The sequence below is a fragment of the Anomaloglossus baeobatrachus genome, chromosome 2, assembly GCF_048569485.1.
Source record: "Anomaloglossus baeobatrachus isolate aAnoBae1 chromosome 2, aAnoBae1.hap1, whole genome shotgun sequence".
NCBI classification, from domain to species: Eukaryota; Metazoa; Chordata; class Amphibia; order Anura; family Aromobatidae; genus Anomaloglossus; species Anomaloglossus baeobatrachus.
In genome coordinates this window covers 566,507,242-566,534,277 of record NC_134354.1, presented here as the reverse complement: position 1 = coordinate 566,534,277, position 27,036 = coordinate 566,507,242, and the positions used below count along the sequence as shown (strand labels likewise).

Below are 27,036 nucleotides of genomic sequence, written 5' to 3'. Positions count from 1 at the left end.
AGTCCCCCATAGAGAATAGCGGTCCCCCATAGTTCTCCATACAGAAAAATGGGTGCCTGACATTGCGGGCCAAATAAAATTAGCCTGCAAGCCAGATTCGCCCAAGTTTAAAATATGTGCTCTATGTCCTATGTGCACCAGAAGTCTTTGTTACAATGTAAGCCTATGAGGCCACGTTCTGACACTTCTGCATTGTAAAAGCCACTTCCTGATCACGCAGAACTCAGTGTGTCCCGCAGAGTCTGGATAGTTGACGTCACTGAAAGGAGGAGCAGAACAGTGCTGGATACTAGAGAAACCAGTAGTAGGTGAGTATATTAACACACACGAACTACACTACATGCACATTTACAGAGATTTAAAAAAGCAAAAAAAAAAATCTTCATGGGATGGCTTCATTAAAATCATATTTTAATTTATTTAGTTTGAATGTCAATTCTTTTATTTTAATCTAGCTGCAAATATGTTTTGCAGAGTACTTGCTTCTGAAATTACTTATACTATTAATTTCAATGTACATTCATTCTTTCCCATTTACAATTTGTATTTTGACAGGGAAGGCAAGTCCAACTCGCATATGAAAAGTGATAATCAGAAAATTGGAGATGTTATGCTGAAGAACATTCAGGGCATGAAGGTATTGTGAAAACATCCACAAAATGTTAATCTTATTAATCTCTATCATAAGCATAAAAAATAGCAGCAACTAATAGAATAAAGCAAGTGTGAACAGGTGCAAGCTATTATGGCTGCATAGTATAGAAACCCCAAAAAATATAGCAGCACTCTGTATATGCTAAAATGTTTGCAAACATTGAATGCATGAAATTTAAACTGCACTACTGGTATGTATAGAAAGTTTGCCTTGTTGTGGCTGATGGGCTCTACTGAATTGGACAATCTGTGCGTTAAGTACTTTCATTTTAAATGTCTATACTACATAACAGTAATGTAGTTTTATTTTCATATATTCAATTTATTCATATGCGAGTATCTGACCTCATACAGAGTGCTGCCAGCTAAGGATTGTTAAGACCATAATACACTTGATATTAGCAGTCGGGTTGCAGCTATTTCTCTGTACTACTCCAAGCAAATTAATATTCAGCTTGTTTTCAATGGTTTGAGTTGGGAGAGCCACTGCAAAACAGCTCTGGTGGTGTCTTATGTCCTGGAGAACAAGAAGGTTAGGTGCTTAAATGCCCAACCCTTTTACCACCTGATATCATCTGTCAGGGAAAAGTCAGGACGTCACATACAAAATAGAATGACTGCTGATCTCACTAGGTGTATACTAATTTGTTTTGGGGCCTTTTTAATCTGTGTAACTGCATCTCACCCCTCTTCCTTCTAATTATTGACATCATTATTCAGACAGGTTAGATACGTTCTGTCTGTTTCTCTTGCATTTCTGAACACAAGTTGTGTCAGTGAGATCGGTCATTCAGCATGGCTGAAATACTTGTATCCTAATTAAAAAAATCTGTCAGCAGGTTTTTGCTATGTAAACTTAAGGTAGCATGCTGCAAGGGTTAACACAGAAAATTAAGGGTCAAGGTGCAATCTGTTGTTTATTTGCTTGGATTACAATGTAACATGCATGGCATTCCAGCACTCCCCCTCCTCTGATACTGTCAATGTACAATCTCTATAGAGAGCTTGATGTGGGCAGGAACATCTCTCTCAGCTCCACTATATGACTAAATCTAAAATTTGATTGTTTCAGAACGCCTCCACACAGTAATCTAAGTGCTACATCGTTAGATTCAGGGTCTCTGTCCCTACATCATTCTGCTCTCGGATTAGGTAGCAAAAACCTGCTGACAGATTCCCATTGTGTTCAACATTAATTAACTTTTTAAAAATATTTTTTTATCTATCCTTCAGATGTTTGACAAATTGGTAAACTATGTATTTGCAATAGTTTCTCTTCTACAGAGGAAAGTGAACTGCATAAGATTAGTCATTTTGGAAAAATGTAGTAAAATATTAATTTCATCTGTATTGCTTCCTTCACCTTACACTTAGTCCTTTTTTTAAATCATTTTATTAAAGCATAAACTACATGAAAGCACACATTTCATACTAATACTGCTAATTTGACTTATGCAGCATACAGTCATATGAAAAAGTTTGGGCACCCCTATTAATGTTAACCTTTTTTCTTTATAACAATTTGGGTTTTTGCAACAGCTATTTCAGTTTCATATATCTAATAACTGATGGACTGAGTAATATTTCTGGATTGAAATGAGGTTTATTGTACTAACAGAAAATGTGCAATCCGCATTTAAACAAAATTTGACCGGAGCAAAAGTATGGGCACCTCAACATAAAAGTGACATTAATATTTTGTAGATCCTCCTTTTGCAAAAATAACAGCCTCTAGTCGCTTCCTGTAGCTTTTAATGAGTTCCTGGATGAAGGTATATTTGACCATTCCTGTTTACAAAACAATTCCATTTCAGTTAAGTTTGATGGTCGCATGGACAGAACGCTTTCAAATCATCCCACAGATTTTCAATGATATTCAGGTCTGGGGACTGGGATGGCCATTCCAGAACATTGTAATTGTTCCTCTGCATGAATGCTTTAGTAGATTTGGAGCGGTGTTTTGGATCATTGTCTTGCTGAAATATCCATCCCCTGCGTAACATCAACTTCGTCACTGATTCTTGCATATTATTGTCAAGAATCTGCTGATACTGAGTTGAATCCATGCGACCCTCAACTTTAACAAGATTCCCGGTGCCGGCATTGGCCACACAGCCCCAAATCATGATGAAACCTCCACCAAATTTTACTGTGGGTAGCAAGTGCTTTTCTTGGAATGCCGTGTTTTTGGCCTCCATGCATAATGCCTTTTTGTATGACCAAACAACTCAATCTTTGTTTCATCAGTCCACAGGACCTTCTTCCAAAATGTAACTGGCTTGTCCAAATGTGCTTTTGCATACCTCAGGCGACTCTGTTTGTGGCGTGCTTTCAGAAACGGCTTCTTTCGCATCACTCTCCCATACAGCTTCTCCTTGTGCAACATGCGCTGTATTGTTGACCGATGCACATTGACACCATCTGCAGCAAGATGATGCTGCAGGTCTTTGGAGGTGGTCTGTGGATTGTCCTTGACTGTTCTCACCATTCTTCTTCTCTGCCTTTCTGATATTTTTCTTGGCCTGCCACTTCTGGGCTTAACAAGAACTGTGCCTGTGTTCTTCCATTTTCTTACTATGTTCCTCACAGTGGAAACTGACAGTTTAAATCTCTGAGACAACTTTTTGTATCCTTCCCCTGAACAACTATGTTGAATAATCTTTGTTTTCAGATCATTTGAGAGTTGTTTTGATGAGCCCATGATGACACTCTTCATAGGAGATTCAAATAGGAGAACAACTTGCAAGTGGCCACCTTAAATACCTTTTCTCATGATTGGATACACCTGCCTATGAAGTTCAAAGCTCAATGAGGTTACAAAACCAATTTAGTGCTTTAGTAAGTCAGTAAAAAGTAGTTAGGAGTGTTCAAATCAAGAAATTGATAAGGGTGCCCATACTTTTGCACCGGTCAAATTTTTTTTAAATGCGGATTGCACATTTTCTGTTAGTACAATAAACCTCATTTCAATCCAGAAATATTACTCAGTCCATCAGTTATTAGATATATGAAACTGAAATAGCTGTTGCAAAAACCCAAATTGTTATAAAGAAAAAAGGTTAACATTAATAGGGGTGCCCAAACTTTTTCATATGACTGTATCAGTGATCAAATGAAGAGAAGAATAACATGAAAATTCAAATTAATTTCCACTTTACATTGTGCACTACCAAGTTGTATAGAATAATATTTTCCATTATGTGTACAGATCAGGAGAGTAGTTACACAGAGCTGCTAAGGACTGCTCCTGAGGATTGGGTCCCACCACTTTTAACACCCATTCTAGGCTGCCTCTATTTTTACACACTATAGCCCAGATTCATCTCACTTAAAAGGGTTTTCAAATGAACAACGTTTATTTTAAAGTTGATTTCAATCAATAGATCTTAGAATAATAATTTTTTTCCAATTTAAAGATTTATTGAAATTTTCAAAAAACATACATAAGAAGAACACAAAACCATGCTGCATCAAATAGCATTCATCGATAGTCTGAACGATAAACTATCATGGGCTTCATAATTGAATATGGATGCTTACAAGAATACATGGATAATCATTTTTAAACCATAGAAAATAGTGAAACAAAGAAGAAAGCTTAAGAAAAGAGGCAGTCATGAAGAATAGAGAAAAAAGAGCGTGTCAGAGAAAGAAGTGGAAGGAAAGGAAGTCGTGCGCAGCGACTGGGACTGATACATTGTCTGTTGGACCAAAACTTGTCAAAAGGGTAGTATATTATCTAAAGATCAAGGGGGCCAGGGTACCTGTCCTCCGGAGGTTAGATTAGTTCCAGAAATTTTTTACCAGACAGAAATGATTCCCACTGAAACCATTTGGTGGCTGCCTCTACCGTCTGCCCACGTGACTGGGCCATCACCATTTCCATTCGGTGAATCACATTCACCTTCATTACCCACTCATCCAGCGTAGGGGGGGTAGGATCCTTCCAACGTCGTGGGATCACTGTTTTGGCAGCCTGGAGGAGGTGACCTAGGATAGATTTTTTCATAGACCTTTTCGAATATGTTAAAGATGTACAGCAAAACTGCCTCTGGGCGGCTGGGAACTACAATCCCGGTGACCTCTTGAATGGCCACCAACACTTTGTTCCAAAAGACCGACAAGCTCGGGCAGTACCACCAGATGTGTGACATGGTGCCCCCCTGCGCTCCACAGCGCCAGCACGCATCAGGAACTTCGGGACACCACGCATGGAGAGATGCTGGGACCCTGTACCACCTAGAAAGAATTTTATAGCTGGTTTCTTGCATCCTGGTGGCCACCACTGACCTGTGGGTCAGACTGAAACAACGCTCCCATTGTTTCCTAGGGAACGTCTGATTGAGCTCTGTTTCCCATGCCGCAGAAAAGCGAGGGGGGGACGTCTCTGCCGTGCCCGTCATAAACTTGTACACCTTTGATATTGCATGGCGTGTATCAGAAGACCCACTACAAAGGTTTTCAAAAGGTGTTTGGGGCGGACAGTGGGCCATGACAGTGTCTGGGGAGGTTATAAAGTGTTTGAGTTGGGCATATTCAAAATGGAACCGCAGTTTGAAGTTGCGATTCTCTACAATCTCCCGGAGCGGAAGGAGGGAACCCCCCGGGGCCACCTGTTTTAATCTCAGGGGGTTTAGTTTCGTGCTGCCCAGAAAATTGTTGGACGATGCTCCCGGCAGGAACTCTGGGTTGTCAGTCAGTGGCATAAGGGGTCCTCTAGGCTGGATCATGAGGTTGCGTAATGACATAGAATGTATCGTTTTCAATGGTTGTTTGGTGCTATAGGACATCTCAATTTTATGTCTGGTGATGAGAGGCCGGGTCGATATTGACAGAGGGCACAAATCCTGCGCCAGACCAACCCAGAGCTTAGATCCAGAGCAGTGCAGAAGGTCCAGAACCCTGGCGTAAGCGGCTGCCATGTAGTACCGCCTACAATCGGGCAGACCCGCTCCTCCTGCGTTCTTGGTCCTAGTTAAGACGCTGCATCTCAAGCGAGCGCGCTTTTTGGACCAAACAAATTGATTGAATAGGCGTTGTGCCTTGGCCCAGTATGCTACCGGGATGTAGACCGGGACCGTCTGTATTAAGTACAACAGTCGTGGCAAGGCCGTCATCCTGAGAGCGCTAATCCTGCCAAACCACGATCGCGTACCTTTTTGCCATGAGGCCAAATCTCCCTCGAGCCTTGACAGAAAAGTTTGATAATTTAATTGAAAGAGCCTGGTTGGGTCAGCGGGGATCTTTATACCCAAGTATCCAATACTGCCGTGGGCCGGCCATCGAAAGGGAAAATTTGGTTTAAGAGCATTTACCGTTGTTAGGGGCAGAGAGACATTTAGGGCCTCTGATTTATCAAAATTGATTTTGAAGTTGGACCATTTGCTGAAGCGGTTTAGCTCCAGTAGTAGAGACGGGAGGGATGTGAGAGGGTTACATAGATAAATAAGGAGATCATCGGCAAACGCGGCACATTTATGCTCCCGGTTGGCGATCCGAATACCCTGTATATCTGGGTTATTCCTGATGGCCGATAACAGATGCTCTTTTACTAGAACATAAAGTAAAGATGACAAGGGACATCCCTGTCGGGTCCCGTTCCGGATGGGGAAGGGTTTCGACAGAGTGCCATTAATCTTAAGATATGCAGTCGGGGAATGATATAAGGTCATAATCTTGGATGAGAAAACAGGTCCCAGGCCTATATGCTCCAGTGTCTGTGAAAGTGACTGCCATGAGACTCTGTCGAAAGCCTTCTCGGCATCCAGAGATAGAACCATAAGAGAGAGTTTCTTAGTGTATGCGTGTTGGATTAGGTCTAGGGTCTTTATAGTATTGTCCCTTGCCTCCCTACCCGGGACAAACCCGACCTGGTCTAGATGAATCAGGTCAGGGAGTAGAGGACCCAATCTATTTGCCAGTAGCTTGGAGTAGATTTTTAAATCAACATTAAGGAGTGATATCAGTCTGAAACTACCACATGCCGTGGGGTCCTTTCCCTCTTTACGGATCAGGGAAATATGGGCAGTGGTTGAATAAGGCGGGAAAGGGACAGAGTCCGAGATTGAATTGAATGAGAGAAGCATTAAAGGTGCTAACTGCTCCGCAAAGGCCTTGTAAAATTTGGCAGGGAATCCGTCGGGTCCAGGACTCTTGTTACCCGGTGTGTCGCGGATCACCGTCAACAAATCATTCAATAAAAATAGACTTTCCAGGCCCTCAATTATGGAGCTACTGAGACGCCGAAAAGGTGAGGATATTGCGGGGCATCCGTCACTCGACTCAGGGGGCTCGACAGGTAAATTATATAACTTGGAATAGAAATCATGAAAAGTATTAGATATGTCAGGGGTGGCATAGAGTAATTCGTCGCGTGAGTTCTTGATGCAGGGTATGAGGGTGTGGGCTCTCCTTTCTCTCAATGCATTAACCAACAACCTGCCTGGCTTGTCCCCAAACTCATAAAATCTCCCCTTTCCTACCTGTATTAGGCGCTTATATGAAGAATCCAATAGTTTTTTAACCTCTATCCTGGCCTGTAGGAGAGCCTGTAAGGCTATGTGTGCACAGTGCGTTTTTTGCGGCGTTTTTGCGCGTTTTTTTCGGGTGCGTTTTTGGCCTCAAAACTGCAGGACTTTGCTTCCCCAGCAAAGTCTATGAGTTTTCATTTTTGCTGTCCGCACACATCTGTTTTTTTTTACCTGCGTTTTTGAGTTAAAAAAGAAAAAATGGACATGTCAGTTCTTTCCTGCGTTTTTCTGCGTTTTCCTCCCATGCAATGCATTGGAAAAACGCAGCAAAACGCAGAGATAGAAAACGCAGCAAAACGCAGCCAAAAACGCACCAAATCGCGGCAAAAACGCATGCGTTTTTTGATGCGTTTTTTTGACGCAGGTGCGTTTTTAGCGGCCAAAAACGCACAAAAACGCAGCGTCAAAAAGACGCAGTGTGCGAACCTAGCCTAAGTTTGCGGCTGATAAGGCTCGCTTGTGAATGAGTTCCAGTTCAGAAACCCTTTGAAGAGCTTTTACTATATCTTGGGCCCGCTCTTTTTTGATTCAGGACCCATGTTTGATAAAAATACCTCGTATGACACATTTCAATGCTTCCCACTTATAAGTGGGGGCTGTGTCATCTACTGAGTGGTCTTCTACAAACCTTGTGATAGAGGTCTGAACATCATTAACACAGAGCTCATCCAGCAGCAACGACTCATTCAGCCGCCACGACCCTCTGGGGGCCTGGAGGGAGGGAATCTCAATCGTACAATAGACCGGCGCATGGTCTGACCACAATATGCTATCCATCTCAGTGTGCTGAATCCAAGGGAGAGCACTGTGCTGTAATAATATGTAGTCTATGCGACTATACGAGTCTTGGGTATGGGAGTAGAAACTATAGTCTCTGTCGGACGGATGTTTCAGTCTCCAGGCGTCGAACAGTTGAATGCGCAATAAAGCTTTTTTGATCCGTTTAATAGTGGTGTAAGCAATATTAGATTTCCCCCTGGAGTTATCCAAAGTGGGGTCAAGGGTGACGTTGAGGTCGCCACATAAAATAACTGTACCTTGTATCAGGGGGATCGCAGCCTCTACCAAACGTGTAACAAAGCTGTCTTGTTTTTGATTTGGAGCGTATGCATTAATGATTGTGAGTGTTTGGTCTCCCATCTTCAGTGAGAGGATAATATATCTTCCAAAACTATCTGTCGTGCACTTTAGGATTTGATGTGGGAGGGATTTGTGGATCTGGGTTGTCTGAGGATACCCATGTCTGATAGTACTTATTTTTAAGAATGGGGGCATGGCCTTGTTTGAAATGGGTCTCCTGAAAACACACCATGCTCACCTTCCGTTTATGAAGGTGGTACAATATCTGCGATCGTTTCTCCGGAACATTGAGGCCCCTGGCATTGAAAGAAGCGATAGTTAGGTCCGCCATCTATAAAAGAGTAAGACATTAGAGATATATGAGAAAGGGGATCGCACACGATCAGCACGGTCGTCAAAGAAAGGGAAAGGAAGAGATTTTAGATAGGTAGAGTAAAGCGGGGAAGAAAACAAAAAGAGCATCAGGTAAAAAGACCTTGCACAGTAACCTAAATCCGAACAAACGTTCCTAGGGAACATATCCGCCTTGTCTAGGCAGGACAGAGGATCCCGACCTATTTGGGGAAAAAGGATGTCAGACATAACCAAGTAGAGCTCTGGATATACTAAAAACGTTAGAGATAACCATAAATACCGGCAAAAGAATTGAATGCTGATATAATACGGGCAGTGGATAAACTTTAAAGCAACAAGTAAAGGCCATTTTGTTTTGAATATCTGTAACTAAGATAGGTCATAGGGGCGTATGCAGCCTCTGAGCCTCACTAAGTCGGGTAGCGAGGGCAACCCGCCCCACGGCCCCGTTCTCCTCTCGGAGGTAGCCCCCTGTTGGACCCAGAAGGTGGGGTTGGTCTGGTATAGGCGAGTCTTTCCCTGGGGACCCAGGGCTGGAGTAGAGTAAGTGGCCAGGCCGCGATGGGAGTTGCGGGCAGTCCCAAGTTCTTGGTGAATGCCGGGACGTCCTCTGGGGAGCGCAGGACCCACCATCGAGAGTCCTTCTGCACCGATAGTGAGAATGGGAATCCCCACCGAAACGGTAGTCCCTTTTCTTTTAAGACATCCAGGAGGGGCTTGAGGGTAGCACGTTGGGCTAGGGTGTGTCTTGAGAGGTCAGGCATGATGCGGATGGCATAGCCATTATATGTTAGGTTCGGTTTCTTCCTGGCTGCTTGTAAGATGGCCTCCTTTGCCGCAAAGAAATGAACCCTGCACACAACATCCCTTGGGCGGGGGTCTTGTGGATCCGGGGGGCGTAGGGCCCTATTAGCTCTGTCAAGCTCTAGAGGGGTTCCTGGTGGCTTCTTTAAAAGATTGTTAAAAATGGAACGGACGACAGTAGGGATATCAGGGGCCACAATTGATTCAGGAAGTCCTCTAATACGTAGATTGTTCCTTCTATTTCTGTTTTCTTGGTCATCTACGTGTTGTTGAAGGGCAAATAATTGCTTAGATTGGTTCATCACTGTCTCTTGGATGGATTGAATAGAGACTTGACAGGTCGACTGCTGCTCGGTAAGGGCATCAACCCTATGAGTAAGTGAAGAGAGGTCAGACCGCAATTGGATAAATTCCTGTTTACATTCCGCCACCACTTGATTAGCCAGTGCTGCAATGTCGTTTTTGGTGGGGATTGCTTGTAACAGTGCTCGCAGATCTGCCAAGGATGCCGGGCGATCTTCACTCGTCGAGGCGGTAGCATGAGACTTATTGGGGTATGCATAAAAAGAGTCCTGTATAGCTGGGCCATATATCATTTTCTGTGTATTTTGGGGGTTGTTCATGCCCTCCCACAGTGGTGGCCCGATTACAAGACGGCGTGGAGGAGCTCCCATTGCCATGGGCCCCTTGTTCATTGGTATCAAAGTGCCCCCATCCAGAACCCCATCTGCGGCAATCTGTCCCTCGGCCCAGGAGGATCCCAAGCGCCAACTGTCTGGAGAGGTGGGGGGCACCTCCTTTTGGAGGTATCCCCCAGAATTCAGTAGTCGCCATCTGAGAGCCGTGCAGGCCTCCCCCGTCTCCAGGACCCCCTGGTGTTCGTGGGGTCCCTGGTGAGGGAGTGTAGTTTGTGCCATTGCCAACGCTCCTGATTTGGGCCCCTGTCAGCATGTCTCCCCTCCACCCCTGCACCTGTAACTGTGGGCCAGGCAGTCCTTCAGGGATGTCTGCTACTGCCTCCTCACTGGGATCAGGTGCCCCTGTGTGGGAGGCTGTCAGCTCCTGGACTTCAGTTGCGCTGCGTGGCATCTGATTCTTCAGTGCCCGGGGCTGCAGCGGTGAGTCATCACTTGGGCCCGGGCACGCGTACACTCCTCGCTCATGGGCCGCCGCTCTCCAGACTTCGCTGGCGCCGGCTGCAGGTGGATTGTGGGCGCTCCCCGGTCCCATCGGCAGCGCATTGGGGTGTGGGGCAGGCAAGGTCGCGGGTGTCCCGTCCTCGAGCGCTGATCCTCCAGGCCGCGACGCAGGTAGGCGGGCGCCATCTTGGAATGGCGCCGGCACACTCACCGCTCCTCCGGCCGCGCGGTTCTTCGCCGTGTGTACCGCCGCTGTGGGTCTCTCGGTGGGACCGTTTATATCCCAGGGGTCTCTGTTGCGCTCTCCTTCCTCTGGGCCTCCAGCATTCCGGTATCCTCGGGCACCAGGACAGGAGCAGGGACCGGTTTAGGCTCTGCAGGCCTCAGTTCATGCTCCGGCTGTGGAGGTGCCCCAGACCCCCTGGAACGGGTGAAATAAGCCCCAATATTGTGCTGGGGTGCTGGGGGCCGACTTGGGGTATTGGGCTTGTTCTTTTTGGCAGTGGATTTGCCCATTTTTTATGTAAAAGCCGGCTTTATGGGGTATTATATAGAGGAGCTCCAGAAAAGCACGTCCTCACTCAGCCATGTCTAGCTCAGCCCCCCTTAGAATAATAATTTATACAATTGGATGTGCTTAAAAAATATATTCCTGTGCTGAGATAATCTTATATATGTGTCCCTGCCATGTACTGTGTAATAGCCATGTCTGACTGTACAGGGACATGGTCTGATCATACCACATCTCCTGGGCAGAGGAGGACATAATAAAGTATACAGACTTTACAGCAGGGGATCGCAAATTATTCTTTCTCTAAGTTATAATATTTTTTAAAAACAGACAGGGAAATGCCAGATATGATCCCATGCTGTGCTATCTGTATACTCTGTTTTGCTTCCTCCCCTCCCAGGAGATGTGGTGTGATCAGACCATGTTCCTGTACGGTCAGACACAGCCATTACACAGTACATAGCAGGGAAACATATATAAGATTATCTCAGCAGAGCAATATTTTCATTAAACACATCCAATTGTATAAATTATTATTACTCTAAGATCTATTGATTAAAATCAACTTAGAAATTACCTTTCTTCTTGGAAACCCCTTTAATGAATTGGGCACAGAAAAGTGACATGCGCTGCACTAAAATTCTACTCGGGGACTGCAGTAAGATTTCTGGCTAATAATACACCGCAGCTCTTCATGAATTAGACGACCTGTGGCATCACACCCCAGTCCCGCCCATTTCTGACCTCTAGTTGCTCAAAAAATTTGCAACTTTTCAAACTATTTTATTCCAGATTACTGGTGAAAAGATTTTGAAGAATCTGGGCCTATATTTTTATAGAAAACTTATTTACTAGGTTTTGTTACATTGAAGCTGTCATTCTTCCATCCAGCGCACAACAAATTCTATCATTATAAGTTCATAGTTCTTCATCTAAGATTGCAAATAAACATTTCTCAGCTTTGTAATATATCGGGGACATTACTATTTCTGATAAAATGTCTGAAACTTGAGACCAAAATTTTTGCTTTCTCATAAAATTGCTCTCACATTCCCAGTGTTGATTTCTGGCATCTTATGTGACATTTTGCACATCCAATATAGCCAGAAATTAGTTAAGTATCTTTAATGTACAATGTACTGTATAGTTGAATCATTTTATTATTTGCAACTAGGAAGACTAGTGAGGGACTAGCTCTTCCATTAATGTAGAAATTAAGTTCTGTTATTTTCCTGCACAGAACATGCTGCTCCTGCGTGAGACATTCAATGACACCCTGTTCTGCTCTCACTGCATAAATAGTACTTGTTGACCTTTCATGTCCAGACAGGTAGTGTAGAAAGAGGGTCAACATAGCAGCGCTACCAGTGCTATGGTAGAAGTAGAGCTGATAGAAGGGTTTGTAATGTGACACAAATAAATTCACCTGTCTTGCACTTCCCTCCACTTTAGGCTGCTTTCACACTGTTTTTTTTAACATGCGTCCTGAGCGTTTTTTTAACGCAAAAACAGATCCACTGCAAATGCGTTTTCATTTCAATGCATTTGCAATGGACTCGCGTCAACATGCGTTCACCTGCGTCTGCGTGCATTATAGTGAGGATCCAGCGACTTGCAGTTTTTTAACCTTTTTCAAAAACGCTACTTGTAGCGTTTTTGAAGTGTGTCCAAATACTGAAAATTGCTGGATCCTGACTATACTGCACGCAAACGTATGTGAACACTGGCATGCTGATAGAGAGGATCCTGCTTGCTCTACTGAGCATGCTCAGAAACCAGCCTGGCGTGATCAGTCTCTCTCTCCCCCTCCCGAGAGCTGCGGAGGCTCGTAACCAAGGTAAACATCGGGTAACTTGCTTGGAAACCTAATATTTACCTTGGTTACGTGTGCAGGGAGCCCAGCTCCTAGCAGCTGCAGACGCTCGTAATCAAGGTAAATATCGGGTATCCAAGCAAGTTACCCGATGTTTACCTTGGTTACAAGCCTCCGCAGCTGTCAGATGCCGGCTCCCAGTCTCACGTTCAGTTCCCCTCACTCCCGATCACATGACTCCAATGTTCGCCCATAAACTTCAAGTGACAGGATCCTGCAAAATAACACTTGCGTTTTTCTTTGTAAAAACAGGATCCGCTTTTACAGCAAAAAAACGTTCATGACGCATGTTAAAAAACGTAGTGTGAAAGCAGCCTTAGTAGTCTGTGCTTAAAGGTACCGTCACACAGGATATTCAGCAACAACCAGCGACCTCACAGCAGGGGCCAGGTTGTTGCTGGATGTCACACACAGCGACATCACTAGCAACATCGCTGCTACGTCACAAAAGTCGTGCCTCAGCAGCGATGTTGCTAGCGATGTTGCTTAAGGCCCCGTCACACTAAGCAACATCGCTAGCAACATCGCTGCTAACGAACAACTTTTGTGACGTAGCAGCGATGTTGCTAGTGATGTCGCTGTGTGTGACATTCAGCAACAACCTGGCCCCTGCTGTGAGGTCGCTGGTTGTTGCTGAATGTCCTGGGCCATTTTTTAGTTGTTGCTCTCCCGCTATGAAGCACAGATCGCTGTGTGTGACAGCGAGACAGCAACAACTAAATGTGCAGGCAGCAGGAGCCGGCTTCTGCGGAGGCTGGTAACCACAGTAAACATCGGGTAACCAAGAAGCCCTGTCCTTGGTTACCCGATATTTACCTTTGTTACCAGCCTCTGGCTCCTGCTCTGTGCACATGTAGCTGCAGGACACATCGGGTTAATTAACCCGATGTGTGCTGTAGCTAGGAGAGCAGGGAGCCAGCGCTAAGCATTGTGCGCTGCTCCCTGCTCTGTGCACATTTAGCTGCAGTACACATCAGGTAATTAACCCGATGTGTGCTGTAACTAGGAGAGCAGGGAGCCAGCACTCAGTGTGCGCTGCTCCCTGCTCTCTGCACGTGTAGCTGCGTGCGCTGGTAACCAAGGTAAATATCGGGTTGGTTACCCGATATTTACCTTAGTTACCAAGCACAGCATCTTACTTGCGGCGCTGCTGGCTGGGGGCTGGGACACTGGTTGCTGGTGAGCTCACCAGCAACTCGTGTAGCGACGCTCCAGCGATCCCTGCCAGGTCAGGTTGCTGGTGGGATCGCTGGAGCGTCGCAGTGTGACATCTCACCAGCAATCTCCTAGCAACTTACCAGCGATCCCTATCGTTGTTGGGATCGCTGGTAAGTTGTTTAGTGTGACTGGACCTTTAGTGTGACGTGGCCTTTACTCCCTTTTCTAATCATGCAAATGGTTAGACAAGGAGATCAGGGCTGTCTGTTATACATCACACACTCTGAGAAACTGCTCTAAGCTATGGTAGGGGTGTGTTCTTTTTCTGCTATGTTGCTGCCTTTCTATGATTGGTCAACATCATACACGGGGAAGCAATACGCACCTCGAAAATGAACTCATTTACCACTCATTGGCAAGTACAATGACTCAGTGGTTAATACTGTAGCCTTGCAGGCAAGGGGTTTGTATGTTCTCGCCATGTTTGTGTGGGATTCCTCAAGGTACTGCGATTTCCTCCCACACTCCAATGACTTACTGGTTGGGAATTTAGATTAAGAGCCCCAATGGAGATATTGATAATTCTGTAAAACGCTGTGAAATTAATGGCGCTGTATAAGCGAGTAAAATAAATACTTTACTAATAGTTTGGTAATACAGAGGTGAAATATATATATTTTATTTCCCTCTGCAGCCACTCTTATATTGTTTGTCCAGATTAAAATTAAAAATTTGGTGAAGGGTAATCTTTAAAGCTTGTACAAATTTCCACCAATTTATTAATAGTTTTGTCTCTTCCCAGCAATTCACGAATAACCTTCAGAAACACTACGAAGCACTGATAGAACTTGAGAAGGCAATTAAAAACTCCCGAAAGCTCGATGTTCTGTGTAGAGACTTTGAACAAGAAAAGGTGTGCTATCTGCCCCTGAATATGTTCCTTCTCCGGCCATTGCACAGACTCATGCACTACAAACAGATCATGGAGCGACTCTGCAAACATTACTCTCCTAATCATGTAGATTTTCGGGACACTAGAGGTGAGATGTTCTATTCACGTATCTATGTTCCATAGCTTTTCACACTACTTTTTTTTTATACTCTTTTTTTACATTTGAGAGCTTGGCAGGAATTGTAGTTTCTAAACTCTTTCAATATTCCACCATAGATTTCTGATTGACATAGAAGTTGTTTTTTTTATTTTTTTTATTTTCAAGTAATTGGTTGTGTACAACAGATTTTTCTAGACATTGTGTATATTACTATTGACATTCAGCTAATACATTCCACAAATACAGACAATTCTATGTATTGCACAATGCATAGGCTCTGTTTCATCACATCCTATTAAAATTATTGTATTTGCCATTAGAGATGAGCAATTTGATTAACTCTTAACTGGTCTGTCATCCAGTCCGGTTCCCCGTGCCAGTCTGTCTTGCTCTTCTGCGCCCAGCATCCTGGTCGCCTCTTGCACCTAGTAGGCCACACAACGTCATGATCGCAAATGGAGATGAGCGATTCGATTTGTATTACACTGATTGGAGTCTAGTAGCCACCGGACTTCTGTGTCAGCCAGTCTTCACTTCGGTGCCTAGCAGCCTGGTGCATCTTTCTAGGCCATGTATTCTATTTGGTGCCTTACTTTTAATTACTATGTATCATGTAGTATTATGCTATAAGAAAAGCTCTAACCTTAAAAATGTTAGGTCCAAAATTGTGTGTGGAATAATTTTATTTTATTTAGGTAAAAACTAAATAACAGCAATATTACTATGCAACTATTAGCTATTGAGTATTGACATGATGGCCAATAACTGCAATCTGATAGCCCAGCACTGTGAAGGCAACTACATTTAGGGTATGTACACACATAGCAGATTTATGTGCAGATTTTCTGCACACAACTGCATGTTTTGGCAGGAAAAACTCAGTAGAAAAAAAGTACATTATTTTTTTTTTTACATGCATTTTTTCATGCTTTTTTTTTTTAAGTCATGGCGATCACGGGGGTTCCTGCATTGTGCCCCTGCAATTGCTGCCGGGTCTATGACTGATGTTACAGCCGGGATCTGGCTCTCACTGGCCAGAGTGGTGCCCGCAGTGCTCCCGGCAGTTTAACACCCTAAATGCTGCAATCAATGCAATCGCAGCATTCAGGAGGCAGGGGAAGGAATCACTTACCTCTCCCTAGTGATTGGGTCCCTGTAATGTGATCACAGGGAGCCAATCACTTCCATGACAACCCTAGGTCGTCACCATGACGACTCTGGGTTACTGGGCTACGCGTCGCCTCACAGACCATGCCGTACTGTCTGTAAAGCATGCCGGGCATTCTGATTATGCCCACTTACCCTAAACCCGGCATCTGAGCTGGTGATAAACGGACACAGGTACACATCATTGCCGATAACTCTGGGCAATGGGCATTAAATAGCATGTTAGCATGCCCCTGTAGGCATGCTAACATGCCAAGAGGGCGGACTAGTCAGGGGGAAAAAAACGCCCTTGCGACTAGTCCCTGCACTCATTAGCATATCATAAAGGATCTTTAGAAATACTTTTTTTTAAAGATCTCTATGTATGCTACTAGATGCGTGGACAGTTAGGCAGGGATTAGCAATATACACCTAGAACTGCCCGTGGTTCTGGGTGCATATTGCACCTGACAGGTTCACTTTAATATGTTAGAAGGTTCCAAGGAACTGCCAGGATTGTCTTCACCTCCTTTATTATGAATCACAAATGCACTCAATAGTAATGTTTCACACAGGTTTTATACACTTTCTCCAAGACTCCAGATGGCTATATCTGACTTGTGCTCAGACAATGAGTATAATTTGTTACTTAAATAAATCCACATAGGTCATCACATTACCCATACAAATGCATTTTCTTTCAAACAGCTGCGCTTGCGGAGATCTCTGAAATGTTAGCTCAGCTTCATGGGACAATGATCAAGATGGAAAACTTTCAGAAATTACAAGAACTTAGAAAGGATGTGACGGGCATTGATAACCTGGTGATACCTGGAAGGGTGAGCGCTATGTGCTGTGATTAGATACCGTGCTGTATACCTGTGTTAACTAAAGGTACCGTCACACTAAGCGACGCTCCAGTGATCCCACCAGCAACCTCACCTGGCAGGGATCGCTGGAGCGTCGCTACATGGGTTGCTGGTGAGCTGTCACACGGGCAGATCTCACCAGCAACCAGCCCCCAGCCAGCAGCGACGCGTGGAAGCGATGCTGCGCTTGGTAACTAAGGTAAATATCGGGTAACCAACCCGATATTTACCTTGGTTACCAGTGCACACCGCTTAGCGCTGGCTCCCTGCACTCCTAGCCAGAGTACACATCAGGTTAATTACCCGATGTATAGTCTGGCTATGTGTGCAGGGAGCCGGCACTGACAGCGTGAGACCGGCGGACACTGGTAACGAAGGTAAATATCTGGTAACCAAGGAAAGGGCTTCTTGGTTACCCGATATTTACATTGGTTACCAGCGTCCGCAGAAGTCGGCTCCCTGCACACTGCACATTCAGTTGTTGCTGTCTCGCTGTCACACACAGCGATGTGTGCTTCACAGCGGGAGAGCAACAACTAAAAAATCGTCCAGGACATTCAGCAACAACCAGCGACCTCACAGCAGGGGCCAGGTTGTTGCTGGATGTCACACACAGCAACATCACTGCTACATCACAAAAGTCGTGCCTCAGCAGCGATGTTGCTAGCGATGTTGCTTAGTGAGACGTGGCCTTAAGAGAGAGAACAAGACAATAATATAGTCACAGTAGGCCATCTTTCATACATACAATGTAATCATTTAATTCTTCCTATGTTAAGTCCCAATTCTTATTTCAAACCACCGATTTAGTCAATTTATTGAAACAAGTGTGATTATAAGAAATGTTGTGTGTGTGTTTTAAAAGTAATTTATTTATACATAACCATTTCTTTATCGTTCCTATGGGAGACCCAGACCATGGGTGTATAGCTACTGCCCCCGGAGGACACACATGCATCCTTTTTTGATTTTTCATTTTTTCTAAAGATTTGGAAGAAAAGCGGGTCCACTGGACTCCCGGCATGTCCCTTCTCACCCCCCTGGCGGCGGTGCTGTTAAGGTTGACTTCAGGGCAGGAGCCCTTCATGCCGCGCTCCTTCACCATCCCTTAGGGGCTCTGGCTTGAAGTTAGAGCCAACACGGTTCTCACTGCCTTGCAGGAGACCGGCTTCCATCCGCAGCCCTTTTGCAGGACCCTGCTGGACGGAGCACTGAACCCCCACCCCACCAGGGACTGGGCCCTGCGTCTCAAAGCTAAGTATAGAGACGCTATTCAGAGGGTCCTTCTGCAATGTGGGGCACTTTTATTGGGGGGGACAGTGATTTACTTTGATAATGCTGCTTTTTACTGTGTTTCCGGCCGGTTCCACGGTTTTTACTCAGAACCGCGCCGATGATGCCTGATTGTCGGCCGCATGCATAACTCTAGGCCCCGGCTTCAGCCGCGGCCTAGTTTCGTTTCGTTCCCCTGCATGTCAGTCATGCAGGGGGACACTGCAGCGCCGCCCGCCGGCCGCTCTGCACAGGGGAGACCACTCCTTTTTGAGGAGATGATTCCCTCCCCTGTACATCTCCTTAGCCCTCCGATTCCCGCTCCTGGGTTAACCCCCGCCCCCCCCCCCTCACTCTGGCGCCATTTTCTCAGCGTTCTTAGTACACTGGTCGGCGCTGGCTGCTCTGCAGTGCAGAGGGAGTGAATATCTGGCTGGGGGTCCAGGCTTGGAATCCGGAGGGCACTCATAATAGCGGCCTGATAAGTCACAACCTCTGGTTGTGCACTTTTATACACTCTCAGGGCATTCTGAAGGAGTTAATTCTTTATTATAGAACCTCCTCCTCAGCAGCATGTCTCACACTAGGAGCAAAGCTCCAAGGCTGTACACTACATGTTCTGTATGTAAGCTCATATTGCCTGAACCGGCACAGACCACACACTGTAATGGTTCTTATGTGGTGGTGCCTCAGCCTGGAGTCTCCCCAGGCTGAACCCCTGTCTTGGGTATTCTAGACATTCTAGACAGAGCCCCCACCTCTGCAGCATGTCTCACAGAGCGAGGCTGCAGGCTGTTTTTATTACCCACTGCAGGTAGTCTCGTACGGCTGTACCGAGCTCATAACCCTCTGTGGCCCCTCAGCTTGGAGGCTCATTAATGGTCCCTCCAGCTGCTCCGGTTTCGGTGGCTGACCCCTGGGGGAATCCTATTTCCAGGGGTCGGCTGTCCCGGCATCTGCTGAGCATGCAGCCCCCTTCTCAGGGCATTTTCTGCTTCAGCTCGCTCAGCAAAGCTCACAAGGGACTCTCCTTCTGGGCTCAGACCCCGTCCTCCTGACAGGGAGACGCAAGGTCCCCTGTCCTCCCCGTCCCGCAGCTCCGATTACGAGCTGACTCACTGGACGAGGAGGATGTCTCTACCAGGGGCTCGGACGCTACTTTATGTACATCGATCCGTCCGTAGGTGACGCAGATGCGAATGATTGGATTGCGTCCATTATACTTGTACTGGACCTCCATCCGCCTGTATCAGGGGAGTATTCCCCGCTGGCAGAAAGGCATCAGTATACCTTTAACAGGACGAGGAGTGTGTTCCTTAACTACTCCAGTTTTCAGCCCGCTGCGTCCAAGCCCCCAGCCTGTCCTGCAGACACCACAGCGGGGTTCTGCTGCCTGTCTCCCCCTCCCATCAGAGGGGTCAAGGAGTGTACTCATTCGCCAAGGGTGGCCACTCCGGTGTCTAGACTTTCAGCCCAGATAGTTGTATCAGTGGCTGACGGCACCTCTATAAGGATCCCACGGTACATTAATTTTGTACTGGACCTCAATCCGCCGGAGTTACCTTATCTAGGTGAACACAATGTGTGTTCCTTAACCACTCCAGTTTTCAGGCCCCTGTGACCAGCCCAGGTTCCGCTCTGACAGTCGCTTCCCATGAAGCGTGATTCTGAGGACTGTGTTTCCCCTGTCCACCAATGGTGGTCAAGAAGTGGGCTCATTCACCTCAGGTGGCTCAGCCCGGACCGTTATGTCAGTGGCTGATGGCTCCTCACTTAAGGTTTTGCGGTCCGCCCGGTTGTCCTTTTGGCCAAGTCGGTATGGGGGCGGCAGGAGCTTCGTTCTCCTCAGCTTTACAGCAGTGCGTTTTTTTTGTACCTTCTCTGCTTCTCTGGAGGAGATGCATTCCCTAACAGGGACTCTATGCCCAAAACGGTTGCCTGAACTTCCAGACTTCAGTCTTTTCATCCTCTGCCAGGTCTGCCATGCTGGACACCGCACGGCGGTGGTCTTGGCTACTTTCCTCGCTATCCGCAGGCTCCTGTGGCTTCGGAGGGACCAGTTTCCTCGGAACCAACTGGATGAAATTAAGGAAGCTCTTGGCGGGGAGTGTTCTTCCTTGCCACAAACCTAAACCAGGGAACCTGTCCAGGGCAGGAATCAGTTGAGGTTTCGGTGGTTTCCGTTCCTCCATCTGATCGTCCTCTAGCTCGGCCTAGGTTCATAGAACCAAATGGCTCGAAGCTGCGTCTTCAGAAGTCCGCAGGAGATGCTGCCACTGAGTCAGCTTCCTCCGAGCTATCTAGCCACGCCAGCAACCTCCTTGGTCGGTGGCAGGCTCTCTCCACTTGGCGACGTAGGGTTCTAACACGTCTCCGTTCAGTGGGGGCGGGATTATATCCCCCATGGCTACAGGATGGAATTCTGTCCACCCGCCAAACAGATTTTTTCTGTCAACTCCTCCCGGCTCCAAGGCCGCCGCCTTCTCACAGGCCGTGGCATTTCTTGCAGGCCAATGGAGTAATTGTACCCGTTCCCGACTGGGAACGGTTCTGAGATTTTTGCTTAAATCTATTCCTAGTCCCCGAAGAGGGCGGTGCCTTCCGACCTGGATCTTTAGCTTTTCAAGCATAGTCAGGTGTGGCGTTTTCACATGGAGTCTCGGTTTTGTTCCGTGTGTTTTTCACCGGATCAATCAAGAACCCAAGGAGATTCCCTAGCAGCCATCGGCATCAGAGATGCCTATCTGCAGGAGTCAATCGCAGTTTCACACCAGCGTTGACTACGTTTTGACAATCGGAGTGGTCCAATTCGTGGCTCTTCCCTTGGGGTTAGCCACGGCCCCTCGAGTATTCTCATTGGGGCAGCTGTGATTAGGGTCCTGCACCCCTAGGGATTGGCAGTGATCTTTTGCCCTGGACGGCCTTCTTGTTGGGGCTTCATCCAGTGCTGACTCTTAGTAGAGTGCTTCGCTCACTCTCGCCACTCTAACCTATTCGGGTGGCTTGTCTTTCTGTCCAAGTCCACTCTGACTTCGAACCAGAGGTTCTCAGGGACGCAATTCGAAACTCTGTCGGCTCTTGTGAAGCTGCTCTTAGTCGATCAGTAGTCCCTCCGCTGGCGGTCGACGTCGTTCTATCAGACACCTTATACAGGCGCTGGTCAGACGGTGGCGTCAATGGAAGCCTATCCGCCTTGGGAGCAGTATATCTCCACCGTGGAGCGCAGGGCGCTTGGACTCTGTCCGAATCAGCCCTCTGGATCAATGTGCTGGAAATCAGAGCTGTATTTCTAGCTCTCTAAGCCTTCACCATCTGTTGGCGGCTAGGCACATTCGAGTCCAGTCGGTCAACGTGACAGCGTTTTCCTACATCAGCTTCCGGGGCGGGACACTCAGCCGCCTGGCAATCTTGGCGGCTCAACATTCTTCAGTGGACAAGGGACTCCTAGTCCACCGTATCCGCAGCCCACATCCTAGAGGTGAAAACTGCGAGGCAGACTATGTCAGCTGTCCAACCGTGGTCCACAATCCTCAGGATTTGCGGTAGACGCACTGGTTCATGTTTGATCCCAGCTTCGTCTCTTTACGTATTTCACCCTCTACCTCTTGTCCAGAGTCCTGCGCAAGATCAGTAAAGGGGGCCGTCGGGTCATTCTCATACTCCAGACTGACCCAGGCAGGCTTGGTACTCTGACCTGCTCCTTCTGTCCGTTGGGTTGCCATGGCATCTTCCGGACCGTTCAGACCTTTTCTCAAAAGGTCCGTTTTTTCCGTCAGAATTCTGGATTCTCAGATTGACGGCGTAGCTCTTGAGTCCTGGATCTTGGCGACTTCTGATATCCTTCCTGAAGTCATCTCCGCTATGACTCGAGCTCCAAAGTGTCCTTTGACCTTTTTGGCCTTGCCGACCCTCCTGTCTCTTCCACAGTCCGATCTACAGCTAGGACTATCCCTCATTAAGGGACAGGTCTCGGCTCTGTCAGTATGTGCCAGCGGCGTATCGTCCGGCTGGCTCCGGTGCGCTCCTTTAAGGGCGCATCTCACATCATTCCGCCTTTCCGGCGGCCTATGGAGCCCTGGGACCTTAATCCGGTCCTCCCGGTTCCCGGAAACCCCCCCCTTTTGCGCCTCTTGGGGAGGTTTCTTTGTTTCATCTTTCACAGAAAGTAGTCTTTCTAGTGGCTATAATTTCCCGCCAGAGAGTTCTGGCTGCACTCTCTCGGAGTCACCCCCTTTTTTGGTCTTTTGCATCAAGACAAGGTGGTCTTCATCCGACTCCGGACTTTTTTCCCTAAGGCGGTTACTGCTTCCACCTTATCCGGGGCAATTTTCCTGCCTTCCTTTTGTCCGGCTCCTGTTCATCGCTTGAGGAAGCGTTGCATATCCTGGATCTGGTGCGGGCGCTCCGGATCTATGTGTCTCGCACCGCCGTTATTAGGCGATGCACCTCTCTCTAGTGCTGACTGCTAGTCAGCGTAGCGGTCTCTCGGCATCTAAGCCGACCCTGGTTCGTTGGCTTAGGTCGGCCATTTACGAGACCTACAAGTGTACTCAAGTGCCTTCCCCGCCGGGGATCAGAGCACATTTGATCAGACCTGTCGGCGCCTTTTGGGCTTTCAGGCACCAGGTTACGGCTCAGTAGGTCTGTCAGACTGCAGCTCGAATTAGTCTGCATACTTTTTCGAAGCACTACCCAAGGCATGCTCATGCTTTGGCAGACGCGGGCTTGGGCAGACGCATTTGTCCGGCGTCTGTCGCCCATTTGTGAAGTTAGGTTTGCCTGCTTTTCAGTTGTCTGTTTATTCCCACCCATGGACTGCTTTTGAACGTCCCATGGTCTGGGTCTCCCATAGGAACGATAAAGAAAAAGAGAATTTTGTTACTTACCGTAAATTCTTTTTCTTATAGTTCCGTCATGGGAGACCCAGCACCCTCCCTATTGCCTGTTGGCAGGTTTCTTGTTCCGTGTGTCTTCACCGGCTGTTATTGTTGTAGACAGAGGTTCCGGTTCTTCCGGATTTTACTCTGTCTCTTCTTGTGGGTGGATGTCCTCCTTCAGCTTTTGCACTAAACTGGCTAGGACTGGCTAGCAGGGGGTGTATATGCTAGGAGGGAGGAGCTACACGTTTTGCGTGTAGTAACTTTGTGTGTCCTCCGGGGGCAGTAGCTATACACCCATGGTCTGGGTCTCCCATGACGGAACTATAAGAAAAAGAATTTACGGTAAGTAACAAAATTCTCTTTTTTAATAATAATTTTGCTTTATTTAGCAAGGTATCACATTATCAGTCCATTTATTCACAGAAATAATATCCAAATGCTATGAAAATTCCTAGAGATATATGATTGCTTAATTATTAGCAGACGACATCTTTATTATTGGGATCCACAAACAATCTTCTGTGTATGGGATCAGCCCAGACCCTCTGAGGTGATCCCTTTGTAGAGTAATGTAAGGCTATGTGCGCACGTGTGCGTAATTCATGCAGTTACGCTGCGCTTTGTAGCGCAGCGTAACTGCATGCGTCCTGCGTCCCCTGCACAGTCTATGGAGATTGTGCAGGGGCCGTGCGCACGTGGCGTTTTAGAGCGCAGCGCTTCGGCTTCTGCCGAAGCGCTGCGTTCTAAGAAGTTAGGCTATGTGCGCACGTTGCGTACAGTCACTGCAGAAATTTCTGCAGCGATCTGAAGAGCACATGTGCGCTTTAAATCGCTGCAGAAATGTCCGTAGTGGAAAAAAAAAAAAGCCGATTCCATGCGCTCTGCCTGCAGCTCCTGCCATAGACAGAGCAGGAGCTGCCGGCAAAGTGCACGGAAGAAGTGACATGTCACTTCTTAGAACGCAGCGCTTCGGCAGAAGCCGAAGCGCTGTGCTCTAAAATGCCACGTGCGCACGGCCCCTGCACAATCTCCATAGACTGTGCAGGGGACGCAGGACACATGCAGTTACGCTGCGCTACAAAGCGCAGCGTAACTGCATGAATTACGCACACGTGCGCACATAGCCTGACATGTCACTTCTTCTGTGCGCTTTGCCGGCAGCTCCTGCTCTGTCTATGGCAGGAGCTGCAGTCAGAGCGCATGGAATCGGCTTTTTTTTTTTTCACTACGGACATTTCTGCAGCGATTTAAAGCGCACATGTGCTCTTCAGATCGCTGCAGAAATTTCTGCAGTGACTGTACGCAACGTGCGCACATAGCCTAACATGGAATTCTTAAGTCGCTTAATAATGTATTTTTTCTTTATCTCGTTATCTTCCCTTTTTCCATTTCATTCCAGGAGTTTATCAGGCTTGGAAGTTTAAGCAAGTTGTCTGGGAAAGGCTTACAGCAACGTATGTTCTTTCTGGTAAGTTTATGTAATGTGAAAATGGAAATTGCTAAATAAATAAATAAATTCATATATTTCTCTATTCCAGAAAGCTAATAATTGCTCTTAGCATTCTTTCTATGTGAAATTGTAAAATGTGTTTTGATCCATGAAAAGCAGACTAGCAGGAAGGCTGAAATCCTTACTATTGCTATAGTGCGCAGAGCTGCTAAACGTATACATTCTGTTATTTGAAAGAAGGTTATAGGATTATGTGGCAGACCTTTGTTGTAAGGTAAAATACATCCAATGCCAGGAATTTTTTTCTTTAATTTAGGTTTGCATTGAACTAAGATGTTTGCAATATGATGTGTCCAATACAAGGAAATCTAATGATAGTCTATTTTCTTGCAGTTTAATGATGCGTTATTGTACACAAGCAGGGGACTGACATCATCTAATCAATTCAAAATACATGGCCAGTTACCCCTGTTTAACATGACGGTGAGGAAGCCAATGTTTATACTACTTTTGAATGATACCATTTATTTTATTATGTGATGCGCTAGAAAGCTGGGAAAAAACCTCCAAATTGCAATTTCACAATGTTTTTTGTAACTTTTTTATTTACCATGACACTATATAGTAAAACTGAACTACTGTAGCAATATGATTCTCCATGTCCATACGATTACGCCGATGCCAAACATTTTTTTATCACTTACTATGTGATGACGCTTTGTTTGGGAAGCCCAGTGCATGCTGGGATATTCAAACAAGTCGTCAACAGAGACTTTGGTCACTGTACAGCCTCTGCCCCTCACCCTGAAACAAGACGTCACAGTGAAGTCCATTTCAGCATGTGTAGGTTGTCAAATCCAATGTATGCTCAGTAGGATCCTATCATTTTGGACTGGGTGTTTTTCAGCACACAGTTAGACCGCTCCCTCTCCAGCTGTAATGAGAAGTGACAGTGCCAGAAGTTTACCTGGCGTGCAGGAACAGCAGAGACCAGCACCATCCTCGCAAGTGATGTCACTTGGGGGGGGTGGTACAGATCTCTGCTTGCTTGTTCTCACCTTACAATGTGCAGTGACAGTGCACTCTCATCAGAGCTGGCGAGGGAACGCGCTGTCACTGTGCTCTGAGAAGAATAGTGACAAGACCTTACTGAGCATCTGTCAGAATTAATAATTGATGCTTACTCAGTAGAGCAATGACCAGACTAGCTCCTGATATAGAAATCACTGATGAAGCTTTGTTCAGGGTCTTGGCAGAGGCTGTGGAATTGAGTGCAGTCTCTTCCCCTAATGACGAGTTGTTTGAATATCCCAGCGTGCACTGAGATTCTCAAATAGAGTCATAACACAGGAAAAAGTAAAAAAAAAAAAAAAAAAAATAAAGCAGTTAAGAGTAGAGAAGGAATGGTAGGAACTTTTAATTAAATTGTTTTGGAAAAAAAATTAAAGGGAACCTGTCACCAAATTAGGCAACTATAAGCTGTGGCCACCACAAGTAGACTCTTACATGCAATATTCTAGAATGCTGAATATAAGAGCCAGAGCCCCTCTGTAGAACGTAAAAAATGCTTGTATTGTACTCACCTAGGGGGTGGTTTGGTCTAATGGGCATCGCTGCTACCCAGCCCAGTATGGATGACGTGTCCTACGTCATCCACACAAGCCAGTATTGCAGTCGTGCACAGGCGCATCTTTGATCTGCTCTGCTCAGGGCAGATCAAAGTATTGTAGTGTACATGCGCGGGGGCGGTCTTTAACATTTCCTTCCACCTGTGCATTACAGTACATTGGTCTGCCCTGAGCAAGTCAGATCAAAGTGCGCCTGCGCAGGACCACAATGCCAGCCTGAATGGCGATCGCCGCAGAGAGGAGGCGCCGGACCAGAGAGCACTAACACCCATCAGACTGGACTGCCCCCTAGGTGAGTATAATAAAAGTGATGTTTACTTTCTTCAGATTGGCCTGGGCACTTATATACAGCATTCTATAATGCTGTATATAAGAGCCTACTTGTGGCTGCAAGCTTATAGTTGCCAAATCTGTTGACAGGTTTCATTTAAATCATGTCATCAAATAGAGATTTATGATTAAAGGAAGTTTTAGTTTCGGACTACTCTTTTAGAATATATATATATATATATATATTTATTAAAACCAGGGTCATTTAATCTATTCTGGGATACAGTGCAATACAATATAGAGAAATACATATTTTTTTTTAAAAGTTTCTCTTTAATCTGGTATTTTTTTTACAAGCCTGGTGTA

General features: G+C 46.2%; 1 protein-coding gene across 5 annotated transcripts in view; it reads left to right on the top strand.

Moving 5' to 3' along the window:
• FARP1 (FERM, ARH/RhoGEF and pleckstrin domain protein 1) overlaps window positions 1–27,036 on the top strand; it is a 292,161-nt gene that overhangs the window by 249,296 nt on the left and 15,829 nt on the right. For all 5 annotated transcript variants that reach the window (XM_075336730.1, XM_075336728.1, XM_075336727.1 and 2 more), the window contains exons 17-21: window positions 556–637; window positions 14,906–15,143; window positions 17,010–17,140; window positions 24,722–24,790; window positions 25,166–25,255. In XM_075336730.1, coding sequence (XP_075192845.1) covers window positions 556–637; window positions 14,906–15,143; window positions 17,010–17,140; window positions 24,722–24,790; window positions 25,166–25,255 — 610 coding nt within the window. The remainder of the gene's footprint in view (window positions 1–555; window positions 638–14,905; window positions 15,144–17,009; window positions 17,141–24,721; window positions 24,791–25,165; window positions 25,256–27,036) is intronic.